Source organism: Manacus vitellinus, unplaced genomic scaffold (genome assembly GCF_001715985.3).
Source record: "Manacus vitellinus isolate BGI_N305 unplaced genomic scaffold, ASM171598v3 scaffold_16_pilon, whole genome shotgun sequence".
Classification (NCBI taxonomy): domain Eukaryota; kingdom Metazoa; phylum Chordata; class Aves; order Passeriformes; family Pipridae; genus Manacus; species Manacus vitellinus.
Genome location: NW_021939189.1, coordinates 9837392 through 9865357, shown reverse-complemented (window position 1 = coordinate 9865357; position 27966 = coordinate 9837392). Strand labels below are relative to the sequence as shown.

The following is a 27966-nucleotide window of genomic DNA, read 5'->3' as shown; positions in this document are numbered from 1 at the left end:
ATCATATAAATTCTTGCTATAAATCCACTGCAGCCAGTGGAGTTAACAGTGGTTACAAACTTGACTCACGACATTGGGGTTTTTTTCCATACACATTCTGTGAACGATGTTTTAAAAATACTCATTGAACTTCTCAATATCAACACAGCAACTTAACATCCCATGCTTGAACTTACTCCATAAAGAGTATATTACTTATTCTCTTACCTTAAAACTCAGGTAAGACTTGCTGGTAAATTTGACTGACTACATTTAAATTGAAAACTTTTGGGGGTAATTAATTTATAGAAGTAGTAGACTTCTGTTTACTTTACACAGTAATTGATTAGCCTGATTATAAATAGAAAACATATTTTAAGTCTGCTATCGTAAAGCTGTTTGCAAAGTCAGCATTACATAAGATAAAAATGTCAAACAAAAATCTGTCTTACTCTTGTTGTTCCCTGATCACCAGATGTGCCTGTTCCTCTGTTTTCCTTCTGAAAAGAAAAAAAAAATCATTATTCAATTTCCATTTTTTCTTTTTTAAGAGATAATCATAGGCAGATCACGAACTTGAAGGTGCATATGTTGGACTCATATGAAGTCTCTGAGACTTCATGCATCTGTCTCTTCAGCTTACTTTATGTAGAGGCAAAATCATTCAAACATGTAAAATTTAGATTCAGAGTTCACTGATTGTCCTTCGCAGAAGTGATCAAATGAAATCTGTCTGAATAACCCAAGTATTCACACTTATTGGGGATGAATGTCCTGAATTTAGCTGAAAAACCTTGCAGTTTGTGATGGGGTCTGGTTTATATTACTGCAGATAGAAGGCTGCCATCCTGGAAATGTCTTCTTGTACCAACAGCTGGATTTATTTGGGTAACCTGTGTTGTGCTGTGGGCATTTATAGTAACTAATTTCTGAGATGAACTCCATAAATCTGTCTAATACAATTCTGTGTTACAGAAGTAGATCCTCTTGAAAAACTAAGAAAAAAATCTTCACTGAAGTTGAAAACCATTTTACAACTACCAGTGACACCTTTCCCAGCGGTTTGCAGTGTTTGTAAATCACCACCACGTTTCTCAGTGCAGGAAGATGTGCCTCTGTTTAGTGCAACAGAGACATGGAGGTGATGCTGCTACTGGATTCCAGTGCAGGACCAGACTCACTGGGCCATTAATTTTCATTTGCATCACCTCCCCAGCACAAAGCAGACTTACTGCTACATTAACTGGCAGCCCAGAGGTTCACAGTGTGCTGGGGAATGCAGGTGCTGCAGCTCTGGTGAAATGGCCTGTGTAGTCCCTTCCTCACAGTTTCAGTGTAGATGTCGAGCAACAGAGGGTGGGCAAAAGCAGGAGCAGATGAAGTTTTCAGTATGAATTTTTTCTTTAACTCCCAGCTTCCAAAATTCTGTGGTTAGGTAAGAATCTCCGCTTTCATTTAAAAATTAAATCTCAGAAGCCATAAAGTAAATCAAAAGAAAAACAAACAGATATTAATCTTGTGATGTTTGATCCAATTTTATGTTTAGGGGAACCGTCTTCTGGTTTTTGAACACCTGGATTTGGCAAGGCTGCTATCATGCCTGGAACAACATACACAAAGAGTTTTCTTACTATCACTATTCCCCTCCCACTCCCTTTCAGGCAAATGAACTAATCTGGACACAATATTTCAACATATTTTTTGCATTGAAGGTGGCTAATAGCCTTCTGCAGAGAGAATATATATAAAAGCCTGAGCTGAATAATGTGCTCTTCACAAACCAAATGATCCCAATCTATAGCAAAACAAAATATTAAAAATTAATTTCTGTACTTACATACTAAGCCCAAGTTTAGGATTTAGTATTTAAAAAAATACAAAAATGGCATAACTGCAATTCCAGGGGCTATGAGTTCTACTTTAATGACTGCCTTGACAACATTAGGACATTTACATTAGAAATGTTTTATATGGTAGTACAGACAACGTGGGAAAGAACTTAGAGTTAATGATTTTGTACTGTTTATCATTTTAAGAAGAGTAAAAGGCTGAGTGTATACATTTATTTAAATTAGTTAGGCTTTAAAGACCTCAAATTCCTAGATCTGTTAGAACTAAATCCCAAAATGTATTCTGGCAATCAGCAGTTTAACTGAATTGAAGCATGTATTTGCACTTTTTTTTGTTGGATCAGTATCACATTAAGGGTATCCTGCAGATTTGAGTCCTTTCTGTCTAAATACCCTAAAACTTTACAACAGTTACTTATAATCTCAAAACTGAAAACAAAAAGATTACATAAGGACTTGAAATGAGGGGAAAGAACTTAAAATCCTGAGGTTTTGACTAATGGGATCCTATTTTGATATTTGCAAATGCACTTCAATTATGACTTAGGATTTAAGAAAAAGAAATTTCTTTGAAAGTTTACAGTTTATCTTGGTATGACTTAAGAGACATTTTGAAATGCCTTTTCTTCTGTTAAAATGCACTTGAGGGGCTTCTGTGAATATTTTTATTTACTGAACAGACCAGAGTGACTCGCTCAGAAAAGTTAAGGGGTATCAAGTAAATAACTATTTAGGGATTTCTGTGTCTGTTATTCCTCTGCAGACTGGAGCTGCTTCTCTATCATATTAATACCTATGGATCTCGTTGATAGTTTTTCAGCTGTTCTGTATAAGAAGGTATCTGCATGCTAACAATGCATTATCAGACTGTGAGTGGAAGAATTTCGTGCTTTCTGGATGGCGTTTAATGTGGTGATATACCACACATGCATTTTACTGAAATACCTGGTTTAGTTTCCTGATCTTTTTTTTAATTTTGTTTTTTACCTAAAGACCTAAATGCAGTGGTTTGTAGGACTGCTCAGAATGTTAGTAATGAGATATGGAGCCCTGTTCTTCTAGGTCACTGGCATGAATTTGACCCTGGTTAGTAAAGACCGAGAGTCATTGTCAGCTGGTGGCTGTTTGGTGGCCTACGACACACAAGCTGGTGGTTTCACTTTGTGTAATGACCCATGGCTACATACACATACACACAGTCTTCAGTTAAAACATGTGCAAATAGCTTGGAAAATACCATATATCTCATGATTGAACTTCAGAACTCAGGCTGAAAGGTCATCTGTGGTGGCAATTAAGAGTGACAGGCTTTATACCCTGTCAGCCACAGAGAACAAGGTGCTCACCAGCATTCACACAGGTCATTTGCTTCTGCTTGGACAGTGGAACCTACACATTTAAAGCAGAATAACACAATAATGGATAACTACTAAATTAATTCTATACAAGACAAAGTTATGAAGCAAAGTCCTTACACATACAGAGTGTGTGAACAAAAAGGAGGGCAGCAGAGAATAAAAGGGAACTAAACCTGAAAAAAAAGTAGTGGAAAAGGGGAGACATGTAATGGTAAAACAGAGAATGTAGAGAAATGTAAAACAGCAAATACACTGATGGCCCATGCTTCCCAAAACACCTGACCTCTCGCCCTGCCTCCTTTTCAGAATTAATCTACTTCCTTTGAAAAAAATGGCTTGTTATATAAGAAGAAAAATTCAACGGAGTATTTAAGCATATTTTTCACTTCCAGCATGTGAAACATCCTGCTTGTTCCAACAGAGCAACTGTCGTTCCTTACAGTAGGTATTTGCCTCTCCACTTCACCAAAGTGAAGTTTCATAACTAAGCTGAGTAGACTCAGCTAAAGGGCTTGGTTATGATGATGGATGTGGCTTTACTGCATCATCAGCAAACAGCACAATGACCAGGAAATTAGCAAGGAGTAATAAAGAAATAAGATCTCCACTGATGTGACAGGAACTTTAGAGAGTGTTGGGAGGGCTTTTGGGGCAAACACATGTTGGGTCAGGATTTTCCACAAACTTGTTCACCCATCTCTACAGTTACTGTTAAATATCTGTGACACACATGTGTTGATTCAATGGTGAAAGGCTTAAAGATCAGGCTGGGTTGACATTTTTCTTGTAAGGCTCAATATCATGAAAACATTTGAAGTGTAAAGAGCTGTAGAACTGGCTAGTTTCACATGTCATACTGATGCTGTGTGGCTTTGTAAAAGAACTGATACACTTTGACGCTCTAGGCCTGAAGCAAATACAGAGCATAGGACTTCTGAGCATGGCAAGAGACCGTGAAGCAGCAGCAACAGAGCACCAGGTAAGATCAAATTCCTGGCTATCTTCCATTTCCCTGTCACACTGTGTATGCTTAATAAACTGTTTATACAATAGTGATAGGATATGACTGCCACCTGCATGCTATGTAATGTGTATACTCTGCAGAAAGAACATTTAGCAGCTGCAAGATATAAGTAGTTTAAGCCTAGAATGCCTGGATGTTCCTAGGTGAGCTCACTACTTTCTAAGCTGCAAAAATGCTTAATCCTTGTGTCACTTTATATTATTTTGTAGTTAATGTTGTCAGTGGGTTGACAAAGGCACATAACCAGGGGCAGGATCTGGCCTATCATATTTAGTAGGATATGATTCCTCAACCAGACAGTACAACCTTGTAAGGGCACATACTCTTCTTTGTTTTCACATCTGAAATGTGAAGGAGTAGACCTTGTCTTGCAAAGCTGCAATTGCCAGCTCTGTGACAAACGTGAGCTCAGTGCTGATATATGATCACCCCCAGATGCTAAAACCACAGTTTGGTTTAAGAACTTTAAACAAATAACCAACTGACCACTTAGCAATATATTTTTGTCTGACACTTTTGACTGGCACTTAGAGGGGAAAGCTCTTTGTAGCAGGAAATAATCTTTTATTTGATAATTATACAAGGCCCTGTTCCTAAATAGAATTCTACTGAAAAATTATTATTATTATATTGTTTAATGATTTTTTAAACTTCGAATAGTGCAAACACCGGAAGTCGCTTATATTAAGTTCTGAGACTTAATAATAATTCTTCTGTTTAAGTACCTTTCTCCTCTCTAATTCTCTTCTCGTCTGCAGTCACTTTTCTTTAAACTTCAGTTATACTACCTCATTAACTTTGTCTTCTTTTGCAGAAGCAGTAGATTCTGCTCTGCTCAAAGGCAAATCTTAATGCTGTAGTTAGCAGGGAACTGTTTGTATGTAGGTCTTCACTTCCTGCTCATTGTGTCTTTTGGTGCTTCTCACAATAAACTTGGCAAAGCTAAGGCTTATTATATGTCAACTCCATTTTTGTCTTTTGCAGTCCTCCATTGCTAAATAAGAAAGCCAAGCTTCTTTCACAAATTCAGGAAGCATATTGCTGCTTTCCAATAGGCAACCACAGATACTTCATACGTAACCATTGATTTTCTATCCAGGGATATGTAGGAAATCTTACAAAGAGCATGAGTAAGGACGCATCTAATAACATGTCAGACTTTTCCTGTTTCCACACTTGAATGCTCAGTCCAGAATACTGATCCCTGCACCAGAGAACAACCACAGTTTACAAAGTCAATATATACTGTATGAAGTAGCTGTATAGTTATGATAGTTACCACAGGGAATGAAACCTAAAATTTTTAGATGCAAGCAGAGGGCATAGGCAGTATCTGACTTTTCTCTGAAGTAGGCTCAGCTAGAGGAAAAATATTGATTTTCACCACAGCCATCCTTCCTTCAGAAGTTATTTCATGTTTGAAAGGAATGCATGAGGCTATAGAGAAAAAGAAAAAGGGTGGTATTTTATCTTAATTTATAATTTTATTTTATTTACAGGATTCAGTTATTTTGTATGTGTTCTTCCTTAAACAAAAGCAAATAAACCGGAAGATTTTCTTTAACTACTGTGTTTGATGCACACTTCATTGGAAGTTTTTAATTAGTATCAGTGCACAGTCATGACAGTTAGGCTTTCTTCCAAATAGATATTGCAGACATCAAACAAAAAAAAAGTAAAAAAATATTAAACTTGAAACTTTTGTTTGTGTAAAGCATCCAGATGTCAACAAATTTCTCTGAACCAACTGCCATGTCTTAAATCTCTAAAATTTGAAACTGGCTTTCTAAGACTACATGCAGACTGCCAACTTCAGGTTGTGAGGTCTTCACAGGCTGAAATCAATTGCTTGGCTTCAAAACCCTGTAGTCAATACTGGCTTTTACAAGGAGAAGGGCTGCTGGGCTTGGTGGGCCATTAATCAGAATCAGGAGGTTGCTGTCGGTGTTGGGTGGGTTTTGGTAGAACACATTTATGCAGAAATGCTGGTGCTCCTTTCAGATGGGGCAGATGAAGAATGGAGGACACTGAGGAAGTAGATATGCAGATTACATTCTCTGTACCCCCTGGAAAATCTTGTTTTGCCTGTGTTTCTACACTCATTTTTTTTTCAATGTATGGAATTGACAGCTTGATATTCATAAGCAGTATGAAAAAAATGACATAAAATCAGTTCTAAAAGAATATGCTATATAATTCTTATGTTAGGACATTTACTTGAGATAATTGTAATGAAAGCAGAATTAGAGTGTATACCCAAATGAAAATACACTTCCATTGCTGTATATATGTATATGAACACAGGTATTATTTCTGCCTCTTTTGGAAAAAAAAAAAGTAACTCCTTTTTTTTTTAAATTTGAACAGTTCCACTTGGTGTTCTTTTTCTTCATTCTTCTGAAGAATTTCTGCCTGAAGCACAGCTACAGTACACTCATAAAACATATCAAGGTATCAGCATTCTCCAGGACTCCAACCACTCCAATCACTGCTGTGTGAACAGCTGCGAGTGCATTTTTTTAATATTTGCAACTAAAAATACTTCTGCCCTTAAAAGTGCCCAGTTCTGCAAGCCTTCCTTGGCCAGGACACTTCACAAAAGTTTAGTGAAATTCTAAACCCAGCAGGATTCCAGATTGAAAATCAAAATCTTGGGGATGTACTTTGGGAGGGTAAAAAACTAAAGCAATAAGCGAACTTTGAGAAAAAACCCATCCTTTTGGATTAAGAAAGCAAAAAAGTATAGTGAAAAAATTCACAAAAATACTGACTCTCAAAGTACAGCTCTGTATTTCTAAGAGAGTAATTCCTTCTGGAGGAAATACCTGTATAATTAACGTTTACTAAAGCAAAAGCCCAAACCTGCATTCTGCCCATTCCAAACTTCTGCTGACTTCACGCAAACGTAAGTGCTCTAAAAGTATCCTACTTTCTTATAAAAAGCAAAATCAGAGTTTATAGTAGTGTAAGAAAGCATAAACCTTGCTAACACAGTACCTATATAACATTACTAGCAATCAGGTCAGCATGGATAGTGTGAAATATGCAACAAAAGTCATGGATGTTAACAGAAATTAAAATGTGATTCAAGTGGGATTTCAGTGATGGACCCTGGCATGTTCTGCTAAAAGTAGCTGGCTGCAGAGCCAGGGACTGTGGAAGAGGTTTTTAGGTGAACTAAATGAAAGGTTATTCATTCCTCTGTTGACACAAAAGTAAAACAATTCTACACGAATGAATGTACCAGTATTTTCAGTCCCTGATACTTAGAGCACTTAATATTTAGAATAATAAACATTTGCATATTATTAAGTGGGTGAATAGCTTTCTGCTTGTTCAACTGTTAATAGATATTACAGTTTGTTAGAAACATGCTACACCTATACAGGAGACTGCTGAGACTGCTTCACTGTCACAGTACAAAGTACACAAATACTGATCCAGTACTTCAGTACTAATTTTAAGTATGGCACTTTGTTAATACTAAAATAAAGTAAAAGTTAATGCAACAGTAAAGAGAATATCTAGACATTTAATTAACTCATAATTTGAAATGCTTTTCGTTATTATTAGTTCAGTTTATAAAAGCACCACTTTTAAATTAGGTGGGTTTATGTGTAGTTCTTCTCTACTTACTCTACCTACTTACCAGCACAGGAGATTTTTAGAAGATAATGAGAAAGAAGTCTTTCCCTTCATTTCAGTTAATTTTGTTTTGTGCTTACCACGACAGTCTCATTTGAACTGATGGATCCAGTTGTTGCAAGGTATGAGGTATAGAATGAGATTTTATATTTTCTACATCACCCAACAGCCAATTAAAGCACTAAATTAGCTTATGAAAGAACTCTGTTATTCTTTTCACAGTACACAGGGTAAAAAATGGGTCCAAAATTTTTAGATATTAATTTTTTGTTTTCTAACTCTTGAGGCAATTAATCTAGCCAGGTGCAAAAATGACAGGGGAACAAGCCTTCAAATTGAACTCTTAATTCTTTGGAGAAGTTCATTACTGGAACAGTGCTGTGATACATCAGCAATAGAGCCTGAGTCTATATTAGTTCTTTTCTACTCGGTTATTCATTCCTCCAATAAATCCACCCCATGTCTCTTGTTTCAGTAGCTCCTGTATTAGACAAACCAAAAAAAGTAAATGGTCAGGGGTTTACAGTCCCTTCTTAAAAATGGCTCACAAAACACCTATGACTGTGTTTCATCCATCAAATAACAAAACTGAAAATCCATGGCATGAAATTGGACCTTCTTGTTGGAGGCAAAGAACTGAAAAAGGAGGGGAAACCAACAGTTTCATTATTAAAACAGTTGGAGTAATTAGTCTAAAGATACTCAATCTAGTCTTAAAATACTGTTTCTATTTCAACGTAAAATGTAAAAACCCCGCTGTTCTAGCAGGAAATCTGTTCCAGGTTCACATGGCAAACAACACTGTGTTCAGCTGTAGAGTAAGTTTCTGAGCCACAGTAATTTCAATGCCACAAGGAATATAGACTATTAAGTAAGTAGTAGAACCTGGCTAATTCACATTAGTAGTTCAAAGCACCAATGTCTATTACAAAAATTTGTAAATTAGTGAAGTTATCAACCAGCATGGCCCATTTTCATGATTTTCCCATGAGTGTTAATGATATTTGATGTTTTCTTAAAGTCTACTCCTGCAGGCTAGTGAGTAGATGCAAACTTCAGCTTCCAACAAAAAAGAGTTCTCACCTTTATGGTTAGAGATAAAACATGAAAACATGAGCCAGCTGAACCCTAGAGTATCAAAAACCAGAAGGCAAATGAGCAGAGCCTCAAATTTATTTATTTATTTTTTAGAGATCTGGCAAGCGTAAAGCTAATCTTTTGATATTTGATGGACCACTTTATGCTTTTTAAACACCTGTAGTTAGCAATATTGAACTGGCACAGTATGAAACAGAAGTGCACTCCAAATACCATTGTACCAGATCCTGATTTTGCAAGTCGATAAACACTATCCAGTGGGAGCTTACGGCACTGTGCAAGTTTGAACCTTTATTTAATAGATGCAGTTTAATATTAATTATTTATTAAAATATAGTGTAAAATATTCCTTTTTTTTCCTGTATAAAATTAAAGTAGTCCTTGTAATATGAAACCTGTGCACAGCTCTGTAATTTAGCACAGCACACAATTACGGAGTTAAGCACGTGTGAAAATGCTGATTCAGCTTTTTCTTCCTGTGTGTGCTGAGAACTAGGGAGGACTTTCCAGATTATTTAAAGTTTTATTTTTTTATTCAATTAAAAACAAAACATGACAAAAATGAAAAGGGCAAAAGGCTCTGAAGGTTTTGGAGGCACAAATCTTCAAGCTTTATTTTACTGCATTTGAGAGATCGTCAAGCTCCTCAGAATGCATCCATGAACAAATTTATGAAATAAGTTTCTGTGTGTAGATTCCAATTTTTGCAAATTATGAAGTAACGTTTGTAACAGATTTGGCTTTCTGAGTCTTGTTGACCTAGTGGAATATGGCTCATTTTCCTTCAGGATCATTGCAGGAATCTCAGCTAAAACCTTACATCTGCCAGAATAGAGGAGTAGACAAATTGGCAGGTGGTAATAGATTCAGAAGTTAAAAGGAAACAAACTGAGCAGCAGGATGAAATCAGGGCAAGATAATTAACATTCTGTTTATATTTTCAAAGAAGAAACAACAGGAAAAGAGCAGATGCCGGTTCAGATTTGTGGACACTCCCAGGAATTTTTTGCTTTAGGTAAAATACTAAGAACTGCCCAGGAGCTCTGGGACTCAATGGGCCACTCTGGTGAAAGAGGTCAGATTGCACTGAGAAGCAAGAGACACAGAAGGGTGTCATTTCATACACATGGTTGCTTCCTGCACAAAACTACTTCTCAGCTCCAGATGCGTTTGTGGAAAAAAAAAATCACCAGGGAGCAACTAGAATTTAGAAATTATAATATAAATTAAAAGTGATATCAGAGCTATTGGGAGTTTGTTTAAGGCAGATTTTAGTCTGGCATCGTACCTTAACACACCCGAAGATACACAGTCAGCCCCAGAGCTATGGGGAAAAGCAGAACGATCACGCAGCAATCAGTCATTTTTTAAAATACCACATGGGGCATATGGCAGAGAATGGAGGTTATTCTGCCTACAGTACCTAGTGCCAATACAGTGTTCTTTTAGGGGCTGGTTCAGAAGTCAGATGATGGAGAAGGGACTGGGTTTATGTCCAAATATGTAAGGTTTTGGGGACCTTACCAAAGGACAGAGAAATCAGACACAAAATGCTGGCCCCGGTGAGGGCTACTGCAAATTCCCCAGCTGTTCAAGGTGGACCAGATCATTAGTGATTAAGTGCCCCTGCAGCTCTGCAGAAGTCAAATAAGCTTCAGTTTCGCCCTGTTGGCCACAGTCTTGATCTGGTGACAGCTGAAATCTTTGTAAGTTATTTTTCAATAATCTCAGTGAGCTTTAAAACATTTGGGATCTGCAGCCTTTCACCTGTAGTGAACAGAACTACCTGTGCATCTGATTTTCACATCCATGCAAGTAATGTTAAAATAATTTTACCAGTTTGTTGGAATTATATCAGTAGTTTCATTTAAGCCTGTAAGTGTATGGCAGTTGCATCTGATTAACCAGAGGTGGTTTTACACAGAGAGAAAGAGAAATTCATATTGCTTTTCTCCCATGTAGCAATGTATATTAAAGTAGGACTGTCTTCCACTCTAGGGAAAAGAAAAAAAAATGTTTAAATGTCAATGAGAGGAATGTTGAGGCAAAATGCCTTCCAAAATTCTCTCTGCAGACTCAAAAGGTGAGAATTTAACCTCTAATTTTACTATATTTAGGGTGAAGCTCTGGACAAAACAGTACTGTGACACAGCCTGTCAATGAGGTGTGGTCTGAACACCCAGTAGGGGTAAGGCATTTGGGTAAGGCATAACTATGGAACCTGAGAGAGTTGTTCAATACCCATTTCTGAAATCATTTTCTAGGTCAAACCCCTTAACAAGTCTGTATGTCAGTCCCTTCACTGGTAAAATATGGATCATATTCCCCAATTGCATGACGAGTTAAATATCACATCATCCTTAACATTATAAATGCTTGTAATCATTCACCGTGAGATCATACGGTCTTGCAAGATAAAACATAATCCAAATGCAAGGTAATAAAAGTCAAAGCCTTCCATGCAGTGCTAGGAATACTCCATACAACTCATTTGGAATAAATTTCCATTCCAACCTATTTCAAACATACTGTTATGCCATCTGAAGTTTCTTATGACAGTATTAATCTCCTGGCTTGATGCTACAAAGGCTTCTTGTCTAGAAGAGGGAACCTGTTGATTGTCAGGTCTATTAATCCAGTGTAGCATTCATGGCAAGGGTTTATTTTACATGAACAGATTTGGTTGTTACGGTAGCAGAGTTTGTTTGCTGTTGTCTTTCTGTGTTGTTGTTTTATGTTAGGTGGTGAACCATAAAATATTTCTGGACTTTTAGCTATATATTTTAAAGTTCTTTGAGTTCTCTGAGTCTTTTAAAGTAAGATGATTTTTCTCTAAGATGTCATTACATTACTTTTTTGAAGTCTTCAACTTTTCCTTTTTTAATTTTTTAATAACAAACGTAACAGGAGATTAAAAGCAAATTTCATTTGTACATTTTATTTTTAAATAATGTTTCTGTGTGGTGCTTGTGCAGAGAGCCTGGATATATACATTTGGTATATTATGTCCTTGCAGAATTCCCACTGTGTGGGTACACAGGGAGAAGAAGTGGAGCATAGAGGACAGATTTACATTACTCTTTATTTTGTTCAGAGTTTTATCAACTTGTTCTTAGCTGCAATGCACATAACTCCATTTTATATGTCAGAAACATTTTGTTAAAATCAAGTTCCACTAATTATCTTGCGTACTAAATTAGACAATAATCTTTCTTTCACTAACACAATTCTTTCTAACCCAGTGACCCAGATCCCAGTGAGTTTCCTTAAGCTCAGAAACATGATTTCACAGAACAGTCTGTACGTTGGTGCTACTTCTACCTTTTGTTAATTGTTTTCCTTTTGTATGGTATTTTCATCTGTTTGGTTGCATATTCTTTCTGTTTGTTTGCTTCTGTTTCAAAGCAAACCTAAGATAATAATAATTTATAGTTTATCAACATGCCCTAGATGGTTTCTCATCTTCCTTTCACTAAACTTTTCAAAGGAATTTTAAAATAAATTTGTTATAGAAAAATAAAATTTCAGGGCATCATCCTACATCATATGTAGATTTAAAGGACATTTACCCAACTTGAATGAGCAGTGTAACAACAGGCAGAAGATATTTCACTGTAAATTGGAAGGAAATAAATGGAAGCTAATTGATTTATAAAATAAATTATTGGAATGATTTTTAAATAAATTATGAGCAAGTATAAGGGAGCTTATAAATAAACCCCTTATTCCTTTAGACATTTCCAACAGGCTAATCTTAGGAATCAACGTACCAGCAAACAAGTGCAAGGATGCTGTAACATTGCATGGATAGAGATCACCTGATGTTCTTGGCACTTACCAAATGTTATTTAATTTGTGGAAACTAAATTTCAGCACAGACAGGACTGCACTTTGCATAGTGACAAAAGCCCAATGTGCCATTCCAAAAAAGATGCATTTTTAGACATTTGGGGAAACTGCAATTAGCCTCCCGCTCACTGGAGGTCAGGAAATCTTAAAGCTCATGGAAGTACTACAAAGCAGTTTGGTATTGGATCAGCCTTTCAAGAAAAGTTGGAACAGTAGGAGGTATCAGGGAGATTGGAATAGCCCCCTTTAAATCAGATTCTACTGCATAAATTTGCTGAACAAATTTTCACCAGTTTATCTGAAATTCTCTGTATTGATTTAAGTCACGCTCCAGTAAATGTTCAACATGACTTCAATGGATGAGTGAGTTTACATTTCGGGTTGCTCAGTTTAGTAGCAGGCAGTGCTTCTAATCCCTGTGGAGCTGCTATTAGCCATTGCTTGACCTGAAATTCACATGAACTGCCTTTAATTCCGAGCCTGGGCTGCTCTGCATGGTTTGCTGCTTTGGGCTGGGTTTGGTTTAAATTTTGACCAGTCACTCAAGCCAGTTTTTCTTGAGTTTTTCTTCTTACTCTTGAGAAAATCTGTCTTTAACAGTACTTTCAAGCAGTCCTTCATGATCATGCTATTTCTTATGGTTATTGTCTTTAGGGGAGGGCCAGAGTGGTAGGGAGGGCCAGGGACAAGAGGATGGGCAGAGGGAAGCAAGAGAGTGCTTTCTGTGTGGCCTCTAACATCAACATGTTTTGTTCCTTGCCTATGAGGAATACTCTGAGTGTCCAGACAGTGTGTAATTAAATTCCAAAGTTACTGGAGGGAACATTCCACATGCTTTTAATAATGACCCTTAGAAATTTAATGTGACCTTTTTTTTGGTATCATTTGGGATCTGGCAGTCTAACTTTTGATTAGACTGCAGAAGGGTTGCATTTTATATTAGAAAAAAAGTCTGTCTGTATTTGGCTTGCAGAAAAGTACCTGAAAGCTGTGTGCAATCCTCAGTAAGGAAAAATTTTCTTTTTTTGAATGCAATGTTTAACAAGCAAATACATTTCCTTTGCTTTTTTAACAAGGAGAACATTGCTGTGAGTTAAAAGTCTGAGATATTTTCTGGAATAGGGGCTATTTCTCTATGTTTTTATTGCAGTTTTCTTTGTATTATCTTACTGGGAACTAGTAGGTGATGGGTCAAAACTGTGATTTGCAAGATCTTTTAGGTTTAGAAAGTCCTATTCAGTATTCCCCACATGTGAAAATCTCACTAGCTGGCACTACAAGGGCAGAATCTTAATGCAGTTCTTCGGGTTTGTTCTGTAGAGCCTTGGTTTGATGTGGCCTCTGCCTTTTTACCAGCTAATCAAGGTCCACTGGGACTGGAGATGGGTAAGTAGCTATTCCACTTATCTTGTACATGTCCATATCCAAAGATACATGGTTACTTACTACAGAGATGGACAGGAAATAACAGTGAGGGGGAAGATCTTTACCTCATTAGTAACATTGCATTTCCTATAGTGCGTATTTTTCATATATTAAAAGTTAATAAGACGGTGTTGGCTTACAAGACTTAAAGAGAGATGCATTACTAAGGTATTTTAAAGCATATCCAGAACTCTCCTTCATACTTTTTCTGTGTCAAACAGTAGTATTTTTTATTCCTTGTTTAAAGTCTTAATGCCTGCAGCTACCAGAAGAAAATGAATGTTTCATATTATATTGGTTACTGCAGTTACACTTTGAGGCCCCAATCTTGACTGGGGCTTTGGGATAGCAGGTGTGGCACAACACACTTAGCAGGATATCTCCTCTCAAAAGACACTGAAATGTGCCTGGACAAGACTCACCGAAGTCCTGATGCATCCCTTTTACAGATAAGGAATTGACAGATTAAATTATGCACTAAATTATTAACTAAGTTACAAGAGAAGTGAATAAAATCTTCTTTGGAGAAGGCTCTGTTTATCATTCCTATAGGTATTGTGTATGTTTTGCAGTGGGCACACTGTCAAGCAAAGCTAAGTTTAACACACACATAAAAGGTACTTTGTTGGCATCTTTTCCTTGCCATTATATCAAAATTACCGTAGCTCAGCTGCCGTGGCTTCAAATTGCTTCTTCCATATATGAATAGAGTGCTGCTTGTAGGAACAGATAAGAACCAAGAATATATTTGGCACTAAGTAATAGTTAATATTTTCATCCTTTTATAAATAACTCTCTTGCATTCTTCTCTCAAGTTTACACATATACCTGGATGAGGTTCTGTTTAGCATATGTGTTTTCTCCATTGTTTAGAGAAAATACATTGGAGAACTTTTCAATTAACTACACATACTCCAAGAGTTATAAAGGTCAGTCGCTTCTCAGGAAGCTTTGGAACTCCAGTAAAATGCTTCCACGTATTTATGTATCTGACAATATGAAGCAAAAAATAGAAAAACAATGATATTGAGAAAGAGAATTGCTCAGAGAGTAAAAATATAAGGAAAAATCCAGTCATGAGAGTAACCGGCATTGTCTCAAGCCCAGCCCCGCGTGGCAGACCCACAGCCTTTGCACATCGACTGCATTGCAGACTTCCCCTGTGCAAAAGGTAATTTTTGGGGAAGTTTGTGAGGAAAATCCTGTGTTATATTCAGAATATGATCAGCTGATGCTGTTTATATTTGTTAGTACTCAGCATTAAATGTACTTCTTGAAACTAGCTGGACTGTGCTCGTGCTCCTTGCACAGCATCTGACTATTCAGTAAGCAGCTGTAATTGCTGTGAGGGTGATGACACTACTCCCCTAACTGTCTCTCTTGCATAAAACATGGAGTAGAGACTAAGATGTATCTCTAGTTATGTAGGTGAGTTTAGGTAGTTGGGCATAGAGGCAATAGAGCCAATTTGTGCAAAACTTCAGCAGACAGATCAAGTCCCCTGGACAAATTTCTGATGAGATTTAAGATATCTATTGTAGCCTGTAGAGATGTTACTTTCACTGTTTTAAGATACACCTAGAAACTTTTGATTTTGATGCAATGTTTTTAATACTGAACAAAAAATAGCACTAAACTGATTTACTGAAAAAGGCTTTCTTATGCAATACCCATCAAATGTACGAGGACTGTAATTTAACCTTTTCTTCCTAGTGTTGACATTGTATCTTGCCTTGTTTTTACACAGTTCAGTGGAAGTTATGCTTGCAGCAGAATGCACTCTTTCTATGTCAGTTTTGAAACATTTTCACTAGGCAAAGCAGTTTGAGTCATGAGAACAGGAGATACAGGCTCACTACCAAAGCAGCTTTACACGGACATTTAATTTCTTTTCTTTATTTTTAATTTTTAAATTAATTTATGATGACTGTTTGGCCTGCAGGAAAGTACTGAAATAGCTGAAATATTTATTGTATCACCATGTTTGTCTGATAACACTTGCTATAAACCAATTTTTTAAAGGTTCCAAGAGAATACGATTAATTAGATGCGTGTTTTCTGCTGTATACAACAGATCACACCCAGCTGCAGAGCTTTTCTCAGGTAAGTGAGCTATTACATATACCCCTTTCTCTTCCCTTCCCCATCTCCCTTAATTAATAAAGAAAACATGAGAATTGTTTTAAAGTCAGTACATATGTCCATGGAAAATAAAGATCTGGTTACTAGGATTTATCCACTGGGGCCAGACAGCATAGATAGCTCTAATAATGAATTTGAAATAGGATTTTCTTACTACTCTGAAAAAAAAAATAAATTCCTCAGACTCAAAGATAAATCAAAGGAAAGTGGTGCCCCAGTGGACCAGACAACCCATTGGCAGCACAGTCACATGAAAGCCTCAGAGGTCACTACCTCAGTATCAGCAAAGCTATTTGTGGGGCTCACTGTGGAGTTTCACATCGTGGCTAAATCAGAATACTTAATAATCTGGCATCCAAATCTCACATGTTGCCAGGCTCAGTCCTTATGTATAAGAGCCTTCCTTTCACTGCTTTGGAATCTACCCCTTGAGTCGTAAAACATGGATACACAGTCGTATGTTTTGACAACTTAGAAAAAGTTAATTTGGAACCAAATTTAAGAGACTGTGTTGACGTACAGGTAGGTGAATTTTATTGCAAAAAACTCATGATGGCTAAATCTACAGCAGATATTCAGAAATGAGAAGAAAAAGATTAATTGTAATGAAATCTTAGTTATGTGCTTTTTTTTCCAGCCAATGAATACAACTAGGGCCATTACAGAATTTTCCTCAGAAGCCAACATGTTTAGATCATTAACTGTTTATGAGTAAAGTATCTGCTTTGCATGAATTTATTCTTTTTTTTCTTTTTTTTTTTTTTTTTTCTCCTTAGGATGCTTTGGTTTCTTTCGGGGGAATGGAAATGTAGGTCAGACACTTGAACCCATTCCCACACACATTCCCTCTTCTACCCATCCATAAATTTTGATTTTGGAAAGTCACAATGGGGTTTTCTGAAATTTCTAAACTTGTGTCTCTTGTCCCTGTTCTACTGTAAAAAGAGTCTCCCCAGCCAATCCATATCTCCCAGAGGACAAAAATGCTGGAGTGATGGCCTGTCCTCACTGTGAAAAGAGACTGTGGTGCACTGCAGGAGATGTAGTTCGACAGGAATGTTCAATCTATACAGGAGATCAGGAGCCAAGAAATACTTGAATACAGCTCCCACGGCTAAGCAGGGCTCTGAGCACCTCACTTAATCTCCAGTGTGACCACTCCCCACCTGTAAATTGACATACACTTCCTTGTTTCACAAAGGCTTCAAGAGGATAAAAATCTGTGAAAGTTATGAGATTCTCAGATACTGTGATAAGTCCCAGGATAAACAAATGTTGAATGCAAAACAGCAGCTTACATGGTACATATTCAAGGGCATGTGGAATGAATTAGAAAGATGAAGAGAGGGAGCAAAAGAATGAGAATGGGAAGAAGCAGAAGGGAGGAAGGATAGACAGTAACAGTGCAAGTCAGGCAGCGTGACTGGAAGCTATGGGAGAGTTAGGCAGAGTCCTGCACACTGTGAGTTCATGCTGCAAACAATCTTGTAAGTGTATCTAAAGCAAACTGAGCCAAGGGCTTACTAAATGAGTTTTTTTGCAAAATTTTAATGCTGACATTTTTGTGAAGTGGCCAAAAGTAACTCCCAAAGAAGGGATCTTACTGTCTGCATTTAGAGCATGAGTGGACATATTAAACCTAGGTTTTATTTAATACCTCACAATAGTCTTTTTTGGAGGGAGAGCAATATAAACAGGTTAAAAAAATTAATTTTGTGTACTGTGCCCTGCCAGTGGTTTGAGGGAAGAGGCATGTCTGGATATAGACACATGCTCATCTGTAAATAAATAGGCAATAAGGCCATACGCTCTTCCTTAGCTGCCCTTTCCCATCCTTTTTTTTTGGGGTGAGAGTGCATATTATGAAACTGTACTGCATTCTGGGAACAGATTAATGGATTATTTTTCTGACAATGGAATATAAAGATTAACCATTCATTCATTAAAAAACAAATCAATTTTTAGAACTGCACATTAAGCAACGTGGACTGGTTAGTTAGAGAAACTGCTGCTCCTTTTCAAAGAACTGAAGAGCATGGTCAGTAAAGAAGAGAAAAAACTATTTGGCATTGCAAGAAAGAGGTGACAAAATCCAGAGGAGAAAATGTAGGATTCATGTATAGAAAGCTCTAAAGACAGTGATGCCAGGTAGATGGTTTTATCTTATCCACTGGAAAGCCTACTGTTGGGATAAAGAGTGTATGTCCTTTTTGTTCCAGAACATATTGGTTATGATATATTCCTGTGCAGAAGGATAAAACTCCCAGTTAAGCTTTCCAAAAAGGACTTAAGCAATGCACAGTAATTTATAGTGGCTTTCTGCACTAGAGGTTGTCAAAATTGCCACTGGTCATACCAGTGACAAGCCTCTGCTCGAGTGCAGTGACACAACAGTGGCTGCAGATTAGGTGTGCTGATATTGCAAAACATCTTTCAGCAGCAAGGAATGAAATGGCTTAATGTTAAATGGAAGGACCTGAGACAAATAGTTCCTCATGATTTGCTGAGGAATGTCTCAACTCAGAGTCACTCTAAGGTTATGAATGCTCAGATAGTTTAAACTGAACTGGGCTGCCTTAGAAGCAGATGAATAGTTTTGTATTTTGTGCTCTTTGCAGTGATACACTTTCTACTGGAAACAACTGGTACTAAGAAATAACTCACTTAGGTACTTCTCTGGGTCCACTTTGCATATACATGCATCGTAGGCATCTTTCTCCCAACAATACTCAAAGTCTCCTTGATATTTATAATCTTCAGAAGCAAATTTTAAAATGCAATTTAGATGCTGTTTGAAATCCTGTTAAGCACTTCATTTGCATGTGTGTGTCTAGATACCATTTAAAATCTGATGTTAGACTAGATCTATGTGATGCTTAAAATAGAACTTCAAAAATGTAGTTTTTATAGTCTGATCTTCATGAAAATATCATATTTTAAAATTCTGTAGGCAGAACTGGTATGATGAAAACAAACCACAGCTGAAAATAGTGACAAAAAGGGAAGGTTAGACTTTGTGTTGTACTTTGAAGATTCTCTGTGATGGGAGGTAAGATTATAAGCCTGCTGAAACTGATATAAGTACCCTCTTTGATTTCAGTGGGCTTCACCTCACACCCTTTAATGAAGTATACCTGGATGGCTTTACACACTGTTTACTGCATTTTATTTGAATGATAGTGAAAACTAATGCAAGTGTCAAGAGAAAAACAGCTAAAAATGAAACAACTGCTGAACAACTGATGAAGGAGGTAGCCAAGTACCCAGAGGGCTTTGATATTATTTGAATAAACATATTTAAACTAATGAAATGTATCTCAGGTGTGTGCGAGAAGTCCAGAATGCCAACGGAGGGTTTTAATCATAGATAAATTTCAAAACACAGTATTCTGGAATTTGTCATCAAAATCCTTTGATACAGAAATTTATGGGTTCTAAATGGCACAATGCCTTTTCTCATCACATGAAGGCAATACAATAAGGGATATACCTTCCTATACCTTATGACTTCTCTTCCCCACATCTGTTTTGCACAGTGGTTTTAATTTTAGGATTTCATCACCACCACTGTTCCCCCTTTCTTCCTGAAGCAGGCAGTGGAAGATCACTGCCATCTACAGATAGAAGATAGTATCACTAATATTAAATTGTTGGAACCGTTTCATATTGGAACATTCTTCTCTCTTTCCCTTGAGCACTTGTCTGCTCAACCCCTCCTCCCTCTTAGGAAACCCTACAAAGTCACCCAACACACACTTGTCTCTGTGGCACCTTGATCATAATCACCTCCATTAAAGGAAAAGCATAATACTTTCAGAATCTTAGAAGCCCTGTAATGTTATAAGTCAAAGTTGGAGGGGAAAAAAAAAGCAGGACTCACAAATGTGCTTTCCATTACCTAGTATATATGTCAAAATTTAGTATACATGTCAAAATTATAAATGGCTTCTTACAGATTTCTCAGATAGCAGCTGAGAGAAATAACAAACTCTGTGGACAGTTGTTCAGATGGATTGAGTAAGTGGGTACTTGCTTTCCATGTATCAGAGCCTGGGTCATAGTTTCAAGATGACCCATCAGAAAAACAAGCAAGTATGGCACTGTAGGAAGAGCAGAGCTATAGATTAATCTCAGTTTAATCCCTGTCTTTTATTTTCTTCCTCCAAAGAAGGGAGTAAGAAAAGAAGAGTGATAAAACTTCATGCTATTTTTATTTATTGCAGAAGAACCACATATCTGCAATCTATCAAAAGCGATTACAATTAACATAACTTTAAAAAGGAAAAATAAAAAAATTCATCATTTCTCTCCTTTATCTTCTGTATTCAGATAGAAAGTTTTTAATTGTAAGGAAAACTTTTATCAAACAAGTCAGATAACATCCATTATTAATATACAATAGCATTCACTATTTTTTAATCTCTTCCAATACAGGCTGTTCCACTGAATCCTTTCTGACAATATTAAAAAATATTAGGCAGATTAGGCAAATTAAAAGCAGTCTGGTGTCTCCATTAAGGGATTTGTCAGCTTGCATACCACTTCTGCTGTGTTATACTTGACATAGGAAAGAACATGACAGGTGGACCCAAAAAGAACCTAAGTATTTACTGCTGAAATATCTAAGTTAGGATTGGGCTCACTGAAATTATTTTTAGCTATGACTTGAGAATTTACATCTGCAGAGATTGTGTAGCTGGAATAGTTAGGAAAAAAAAATAAGGGATAAGTTAAATGCAGTAGAGTTAAAGTAATGTGTGACTGCAGGGGCTTTCAGCTGCTGTCTGCCCAAATAGTCTTCTTCATGCACTGGAGAAATGCTTCTTATTTGCTTTCCCAGGTGAAAGAAATTCCCTGGCTTGTTTCCCCTGCTGTCTGTATATCATCCTAGCAGCCAGAGTAGAATTTTGCTTTGATTTGGGAGTCCAATACACCATTAGAATATGATTGCTTCAAGGAACATATTCTGGTACAACATGCTTTTACCTGTACTAGCAACACCAAACAACTGTAAGTCTACTGGTGGAGAAGTCCAAGCAATAAAAGCAACAGCTAATCTGGTCTGATCATAGGGAAAGAGAGGTCTCTGACTCTGAAAACCTTTACCATCATTTTTTGCATGACCAGTTTAGCCTTTATAATCCTGTGCCCACTAAATTGCAGAAGAATATGTCTGGTTTTCTTTCGAACTTCTGACAATTCAAACCCAGTTTATAAGAACAGCTTTCAAAAAATACAGGCTGAAAGTTTGGGCCCCACTGAAGTCAGTGGCAAAAGCCCTGTCAGCTTCAGTCAGGTCAGAATTTCATTCATGATATTGATTCAGCTGCTACCTTTAAATACAAGAGTTTTAAGGTTGTTTCTGTCAATGTCAGGTGTGTTTATTATTTTAAACTACACAGTTTCTTTAGAAAAGTAAACATCTGAGTACCTTTACATTTCAACGAGCAAGATGGGAAGACTGACAGGAGGCATGTCTCTGTTTCACGCATTTTTAACATATAATTAATTGAAATGGTTTTCTGGTAACTATGGAATCAAAGCTGCTTTTCCCCCCTCTCTCAAAGGGCGTTTCTGTACGTAACCAGGAGGTGGCATTCCTGGGTAACAGTTAAAGGATTTCATATACACTATTTCTTCTTTGCATATGAGGGAGAAAAAGGTTTCTTACTATAGTGGCAGTTACTCAATTAACTGAGGCTTAAACTAATACAATAAATTTGATTTATGTATTCTGTGTTTTACAAGGAGTGGCAGAGTTATCCAGTAGTACACATTAATCTTCATGACAAGACAGCAGGGATCTGGCAAGTTGTATTCATCTTCCTGTAAAGTATTTGATAGTAAAAGTCCTTGTCTTCAGTTACGTCATTTTGTTGCCCCAAATAAGCCAGTTTCCAATAATTCACTGACCACAATAATACCCACTATAATACTGTTACAAGAACAGTTAAGAAATTTAAGGAAAAAGACCAACTGAGTCTTATCCAGTCAATGAATCTTAATCAGATTTTTCAAAGTCTGATCATTCCCATTTGTGATCCAGTTGGTCTATGGAGTATTGCCATATTTAACATCTGTGTCACATCATGCCTTTCCTGTTGCCTCATTGATCAACAGACAACATATGATGTTTCCCAGATGTTCAAACATGGCAGATCCCAAAAGACCTATTAAATTACACTAAAAGCAAAACAACATCTATGTTGTAAAAGTTTTGTTAAAATCAGGTATGCCTGAATATTCACAAACTTGCTACAAGATACTTACTGATATTCAAATTGCTTTTAAACATCAGTCAGACTCTTTGAAATGTTCACATTGTGCATTATGTAAGGACTTGGTGTCTCAGAGTTGATACAACTTTCTACTCTGCAATATAACACAAGTTAAAATATAATTAAGCATATTTATACCTGGAAAAGATAAACCACTAGATTTTTTACTTTATTTTACTATTTGTCTCCTCTTATTACATGCAATCTGTGTTCTTGCAGATTTTTACTCAGATTTCTTGCTGATTATATTTTTTATTCTCTGATAAAGCTGAATAAATCATTATTCTCAAGAGCTTCTGCATTGCATTCTCTCAGCAAGGCAAGGCAGTATGTGCTGTTCTTTGGTGTGGCCTTTTTCCACTGAAAAGGATCATTATAAAGACCAAGACTTACTAAGGTGTTACTTAAACCTTTGTTTTATACCTGAGTAATAGTTAAATTAAATTCTAGATTGGATTTCAAAGTGATCCAGTTTACAGCATCATGGTACAACATTCTGCTTTGAAACAGAGTGATACAGTAGTTTTACCATGAACATGAATATCCTTTACACCTTTCTGAAGCTAGTGTTTACTATTCTAACAACTTTGCAACTTCAGATTTTGTGCTGGCATCGTCAGCAATGAGAATGTCAGCATTGTCTGATGAACAGCTGTGTGCAGAAAATCAGTACCTTGATTTTGTTACCTGTGAAATAGCAGCACAGAACTCAGGTGCAGTTTGTTTAAATCAGAGAGAGAAACATTTCAGAGAAATGTTTCTGTACATTACTACATTGGCTCATTTAGAGTTGCTTTTGCCTTATCTTTAATAAGAAGGAACATAGCTACTTTAGAAAGGCCAGCAAAAAGAGGAATGTTGAACAGTCTAGAGTTGTCTGAGAGCACTGAATGCCTACGTATATGCTAACAGTAAAAACTGCTACCAAAACCAACATAGGCACCTAAAAGTTACAAGATCTCCAAGCTGGAGCTGTTCAGGAGTCCATCCACATGGTATATTTTGCAAGATTAGGATTGAAATTTTTTATCTGCTGCATACACAAAAAAGTAGGTTGTTGAGTTTTCAAAACCAGAATATCTTATAGTATACACATATCTCACTTTTAAAAAATATCTATATCTAGATTTTAAGTTCACCCAAATTGTTTATATGTCTTTTTAAAAGAAATATGTAATTAGAACAGTCTTTATTATTTAATGGCATAAGACCTAACAAACTTTTGTTATTGACACTTGCAGAATAACAGCCAGAGATTTAGGAAAGTGAGGACAGAAGGATGACAGGGAAGCATGTGGAATACAAATACAAGGAGACAAGAAGAGAAGCAAAGATCTGGAGGACGGTAAAGCAACACATATGGAAAGTCAGCTTGAGAAGAACAATCACATATGCCAAAAATAATTCACTGGCTACATGTAGTTAGAAGGTCTGGGGAGCAAACATAAGCATCCTAAACAACTGCAGTAGGTTAGCCAGAGTGTGTGCTGGCCCCAGGGCCACATATTCCTGCTCTGACTGCCAGCAGCGTCCGTTTGGAACAGAGAGCTTTCCAAGTTTTGGCCAGTGCTGGCTGTTTAGAGAAGGTTGTCTGTTCCTTTCCATTTCTGATGATTTCTTATGTAATCTATACTGCAATGCAAAGCCCTGTCAGAAATACCTGAGCCAGTTTATCTACACAGAATGTGCTGATATGCAGAATTGCTTGGTTATGTTCTAGAAACAAAAACATAGTGTTAACCTACTCCTGTACATGATCATATTTTCATATCACCAACTTTTTTTTGTTTGATTTTAAATAATTATTTCATTTAAGTTCATAGAAAGGGTGCTGAAACAACCTCATGAGATGTACTTACTGTCTCGGGCATTTTTTTGTAGAAGGATTTTCTTCTGACTTTGTTATTGAGGTAGTTTGCTGTTGGCATTATTTTCACAGTGTCAGCTTCCAGGTGTGTCCTGTAACATCAAACCCAGGAGCTGACACCAGGAAATTAGCTAAATCAGTCCCAAATCCAGTGTTGTAGTCCTTTGGATTTCACTCTGGAACACTATGTTATACATTAGTTCATTTACTTGTGTCAGTACTCAAGTTCCAGTGTCAATTTAGTTTAGTAATCTCCCCTTTTTTTTTTTTTGAATTGTCAAACCAGATGAACCCCCATAATCTTATATCTGAGCCTGCTTTATTGTTAAAACTTTCTACAAGTTTGCTCTTGTAGAGTGGGGTATTGGCCAACTGTTCTTTCAAATGGTATAGTTTCAGAATGCTTGTTTTCTAAACACTAGTTTTCCAATATGTTCTTCTCCAGTGATCAAAAAACCACAGCCTATGATTACAACATTTGACAAATAACATGAAAATTAACCAGGTAATCTGCACTGTCATTAGATATGTATAGTCCTTACAGACCATTAGTGGGTGTCACATCTGTGTCTGAGAGTCTTGTTCCCTGTTGTTTGTAGTTACTCTTGTTCTGGATCAGCTGAGTACATCCAAGGTCTCCTAATGCCATGTGTAGAAATTTATTTCATCATAAACTGATGTACAGTAACTTATTTATTCCTTAAGGCTTAAATATTCAAGATAAGTGCTTTACTGAGGTAGTCAGCATGGCCCAGAATCAAATACAATACAATTTCATCACAAAGTCATCTTTCCTCCCCTTTTTGACATTTACTTTTATGGCAGTAACCACAAAATATCCAGATTGCGTTTCACCAACATGTAGTTGCCTACAAATTCCTACAATTGCCATGTGGGCAATGTAGTTGGCTTCAGATTCCAAGTAATTTCAACTGCTAAGATGCATCTGGATAATTTTTAAAATATTTCTAGTTTTCATTCTGCTGAAAACCTAATACTTCATATGGCTGTTATTGCAATTTCAGCTGTTAAACTTAAGATGATTTGTTGATTGAAAACCAAACACCTACAAGGTTGTTTACCACATCTTCATATTGAGTTTCTGCTGATAGTGTTTTTTACATAGTATTATCCACACTGAAATGCAAGTGAATTATAAATTTAACCATTTATCCAGGAGTTTGTGTTGTTTGAATTTCACAGAACCAATTTTCAAGCCCAGTTCTCCCATATAAGTCAGAAATGCATATTTTTTAGTCACTGCCTTGATCTGAGCCAGTTAGGAGCTCTCAGTTTGTACAAACTTCACTGTCCATTTTAGCACACCTGATTCAGTAACATGTTGGAGCCATGATCTGTTGCTCTCATGCACTTTGAGATTTTCTAAGGAGTGGGACTGTAGTTATTGTTTAAATATCCAGACACTTAGAACTTTTGCTGTGAAGGTCCCCTTTTTCCCAGGCTCTATGAAACATTTTTCATTCTGCCCTTGTAATATTATCTCCTGACCTGTCTTCTGCTTGTAACATTTATTTTTAATAGAAGCTTTAGTTTTTTTCCCATCATGTCAGCTTTTGTCTGAACCACTTCCCATACTTTTTGTACTATTTTTCATTTCTCTCATTTTACAGACTGAATCAGTAACTTCTCATAAAATTTAAGGATGATAATCCAGCAAATTACAATCCTTTTTTCCATAAAATCTAACTATGTGATTATAAATCCTTTAGAAATCCCTTAGCCACTGTGTTACTGGATACAAGCTATAACTTTTGTTTATATCTGAACTGAATACTAGTGTCTTTTTCAGGGTGCCTCCACCACATCATTAACAACCTGGACTATTCAGGTTGGATCACTAATTAGGTTTTCTCCTTGTCTGTATCATTGAGCAATTAGGCTATGAAGTGAAATTTCCACAGGCTATTTCCCACTTGCAAATTCTTGTATCACTTCAGCAGAGACAACATGGCTGCTATCCTTGGGTTACAAGCAGGATTTAGAAAAAAAAAAAAAAAAGGAAGTTGTAGACATACAGCTTTACTCAAGTTCTTTATCTAATCCAATTTTACAGCTAACAGCCACGGCAACTCCATAATCCGTTCATTCCTCTCCACAGTGATTTATTTCGAACTCCTTCCTTCTTTGCTTCTGGTCCACCCATTCTTAAGGCCAAAGATTAGCCAAAGCCGCCTTCTCTCCCTAACTCTCTGGAACAGTAAGAGCTTACTTTAATACCTCTTACAGATCTCCAATATCTTTGTTTAGGGCCTTGTTTGCTCACCTGAGATCTCTACAAATGTGTCACTGTTGTAAGCCATATCCAGTTTGGTCTGCACAGTTAACATTGTGCTGCCAGTTTCAAATCTGAAGAGAAACTGGTGCTGAAATCAGGTGATTTCAACTGTGATGTGATTGTGTTTACTTGTAAGGAGGCTGAAAATGCTCTTTCCCTACACACAGGTGGCATCAGATAGCATGGTGGTGGCAGGATTCTTTTCAAACATTTCCAAAAACCTGGAAGGGCTTCACCTTGCAGTTTGTTTTCCAGAGGGAGTGCTGACTGGTACTGTCCTCTTTGCTTTCTCTTCTTCCTCTCCTGCACAGAGAGTCCTTTGTCAAGTAACAGCCAGTTCCTTAACTCAATAATGTGTTTGTCTTTGCACTTTGTTTCACAGTGGTATAATAATTGTTTCTAACAGGTGCGGACAGTGATTCCTTTCTCCCAAATTACAGTATGACAATCACTCTGAAAGTTCTTGTATTTTTTGCCTCTTTGCTATTGTAAAGAAGTAACAGTAACACACCCTGGAAATGCCTTTCTCTCCCAACCCAATAAAAATGTAGTAAGCGTGACAGTGAGTAACAGAGCCCTGCTGCAGCCAGCGAGGCTTATCTCTAAACTGCTTCCCGGGTCCCTGCACAAGTTTCAGCTGAATCATAACTCCCGAGTGTCCTTAGAGCCAGGATGGAGCAGCATATCACAGAGCTTATCTTCCCCACAATCTAAGCGTCGCCTGGAAGTGCTTCATCATGCAGGCAGAATCACATCTCTTATTTATATCGGCACATTCCTGATACGCAGTCATGTTTCAGTATACAGTCAATCTATCCAGCTCATAACAACCAGACAAACAACTAACCCGTCCTTTCAGCAGAGCTATTTCTAGTCCATCTGCTCCTCCAAGTGGGAGACTGCGTTTTGGAACCTCGAGCAGGACCAATGCAGCAATGGAATCACATTACCGAGTGTTCCGATGCACAGCACTAACCAGTCACGTTCTGGACTACTGTAAGTGCTTTTGTGTTTTAAAAGCTGCAATTAAATTACCACTACAATAACAGACCTGAGGTTAACGAGCTCAGCTAGAGATGCTACATTGAACCACAAGAAGTGAGACCAATAAAGAGAAATTTTGAGCCTCGTTAGAAGTAAGCCAGGTGGAGGCAG

At 37.0% G+C, this 27966-nt stretch overlaps 1 protein-coding gene across 1 annotated transcript in view; it reads left to right on the top strand.

The window, feature by feature from the left end:
* Positions 1-4112: 4112 nt before the first annotated feature.
* The window catches only part of SH3GL3 (SH3 domain containing GRB2 like 3, endophilin A3), a 71155-nt gene continuing 47301 nt past the window's right edge, over positions 4113-27966 (top strand). Inside the window, exons 1-2 of the mRNA XM_029958711.1 lie at positions 4113-4166; positions 14124-14189. Of these exons, the coding sequence (XP_029814571.1) occupies positions 4128-4166; positions 14124-14189 (105 nt within the window). The 5' untranslated portion in view covers positions 4113-4127. The remainder of the gene's footprint in view (positions 4167-14123; positions 14190-27966) is intronic.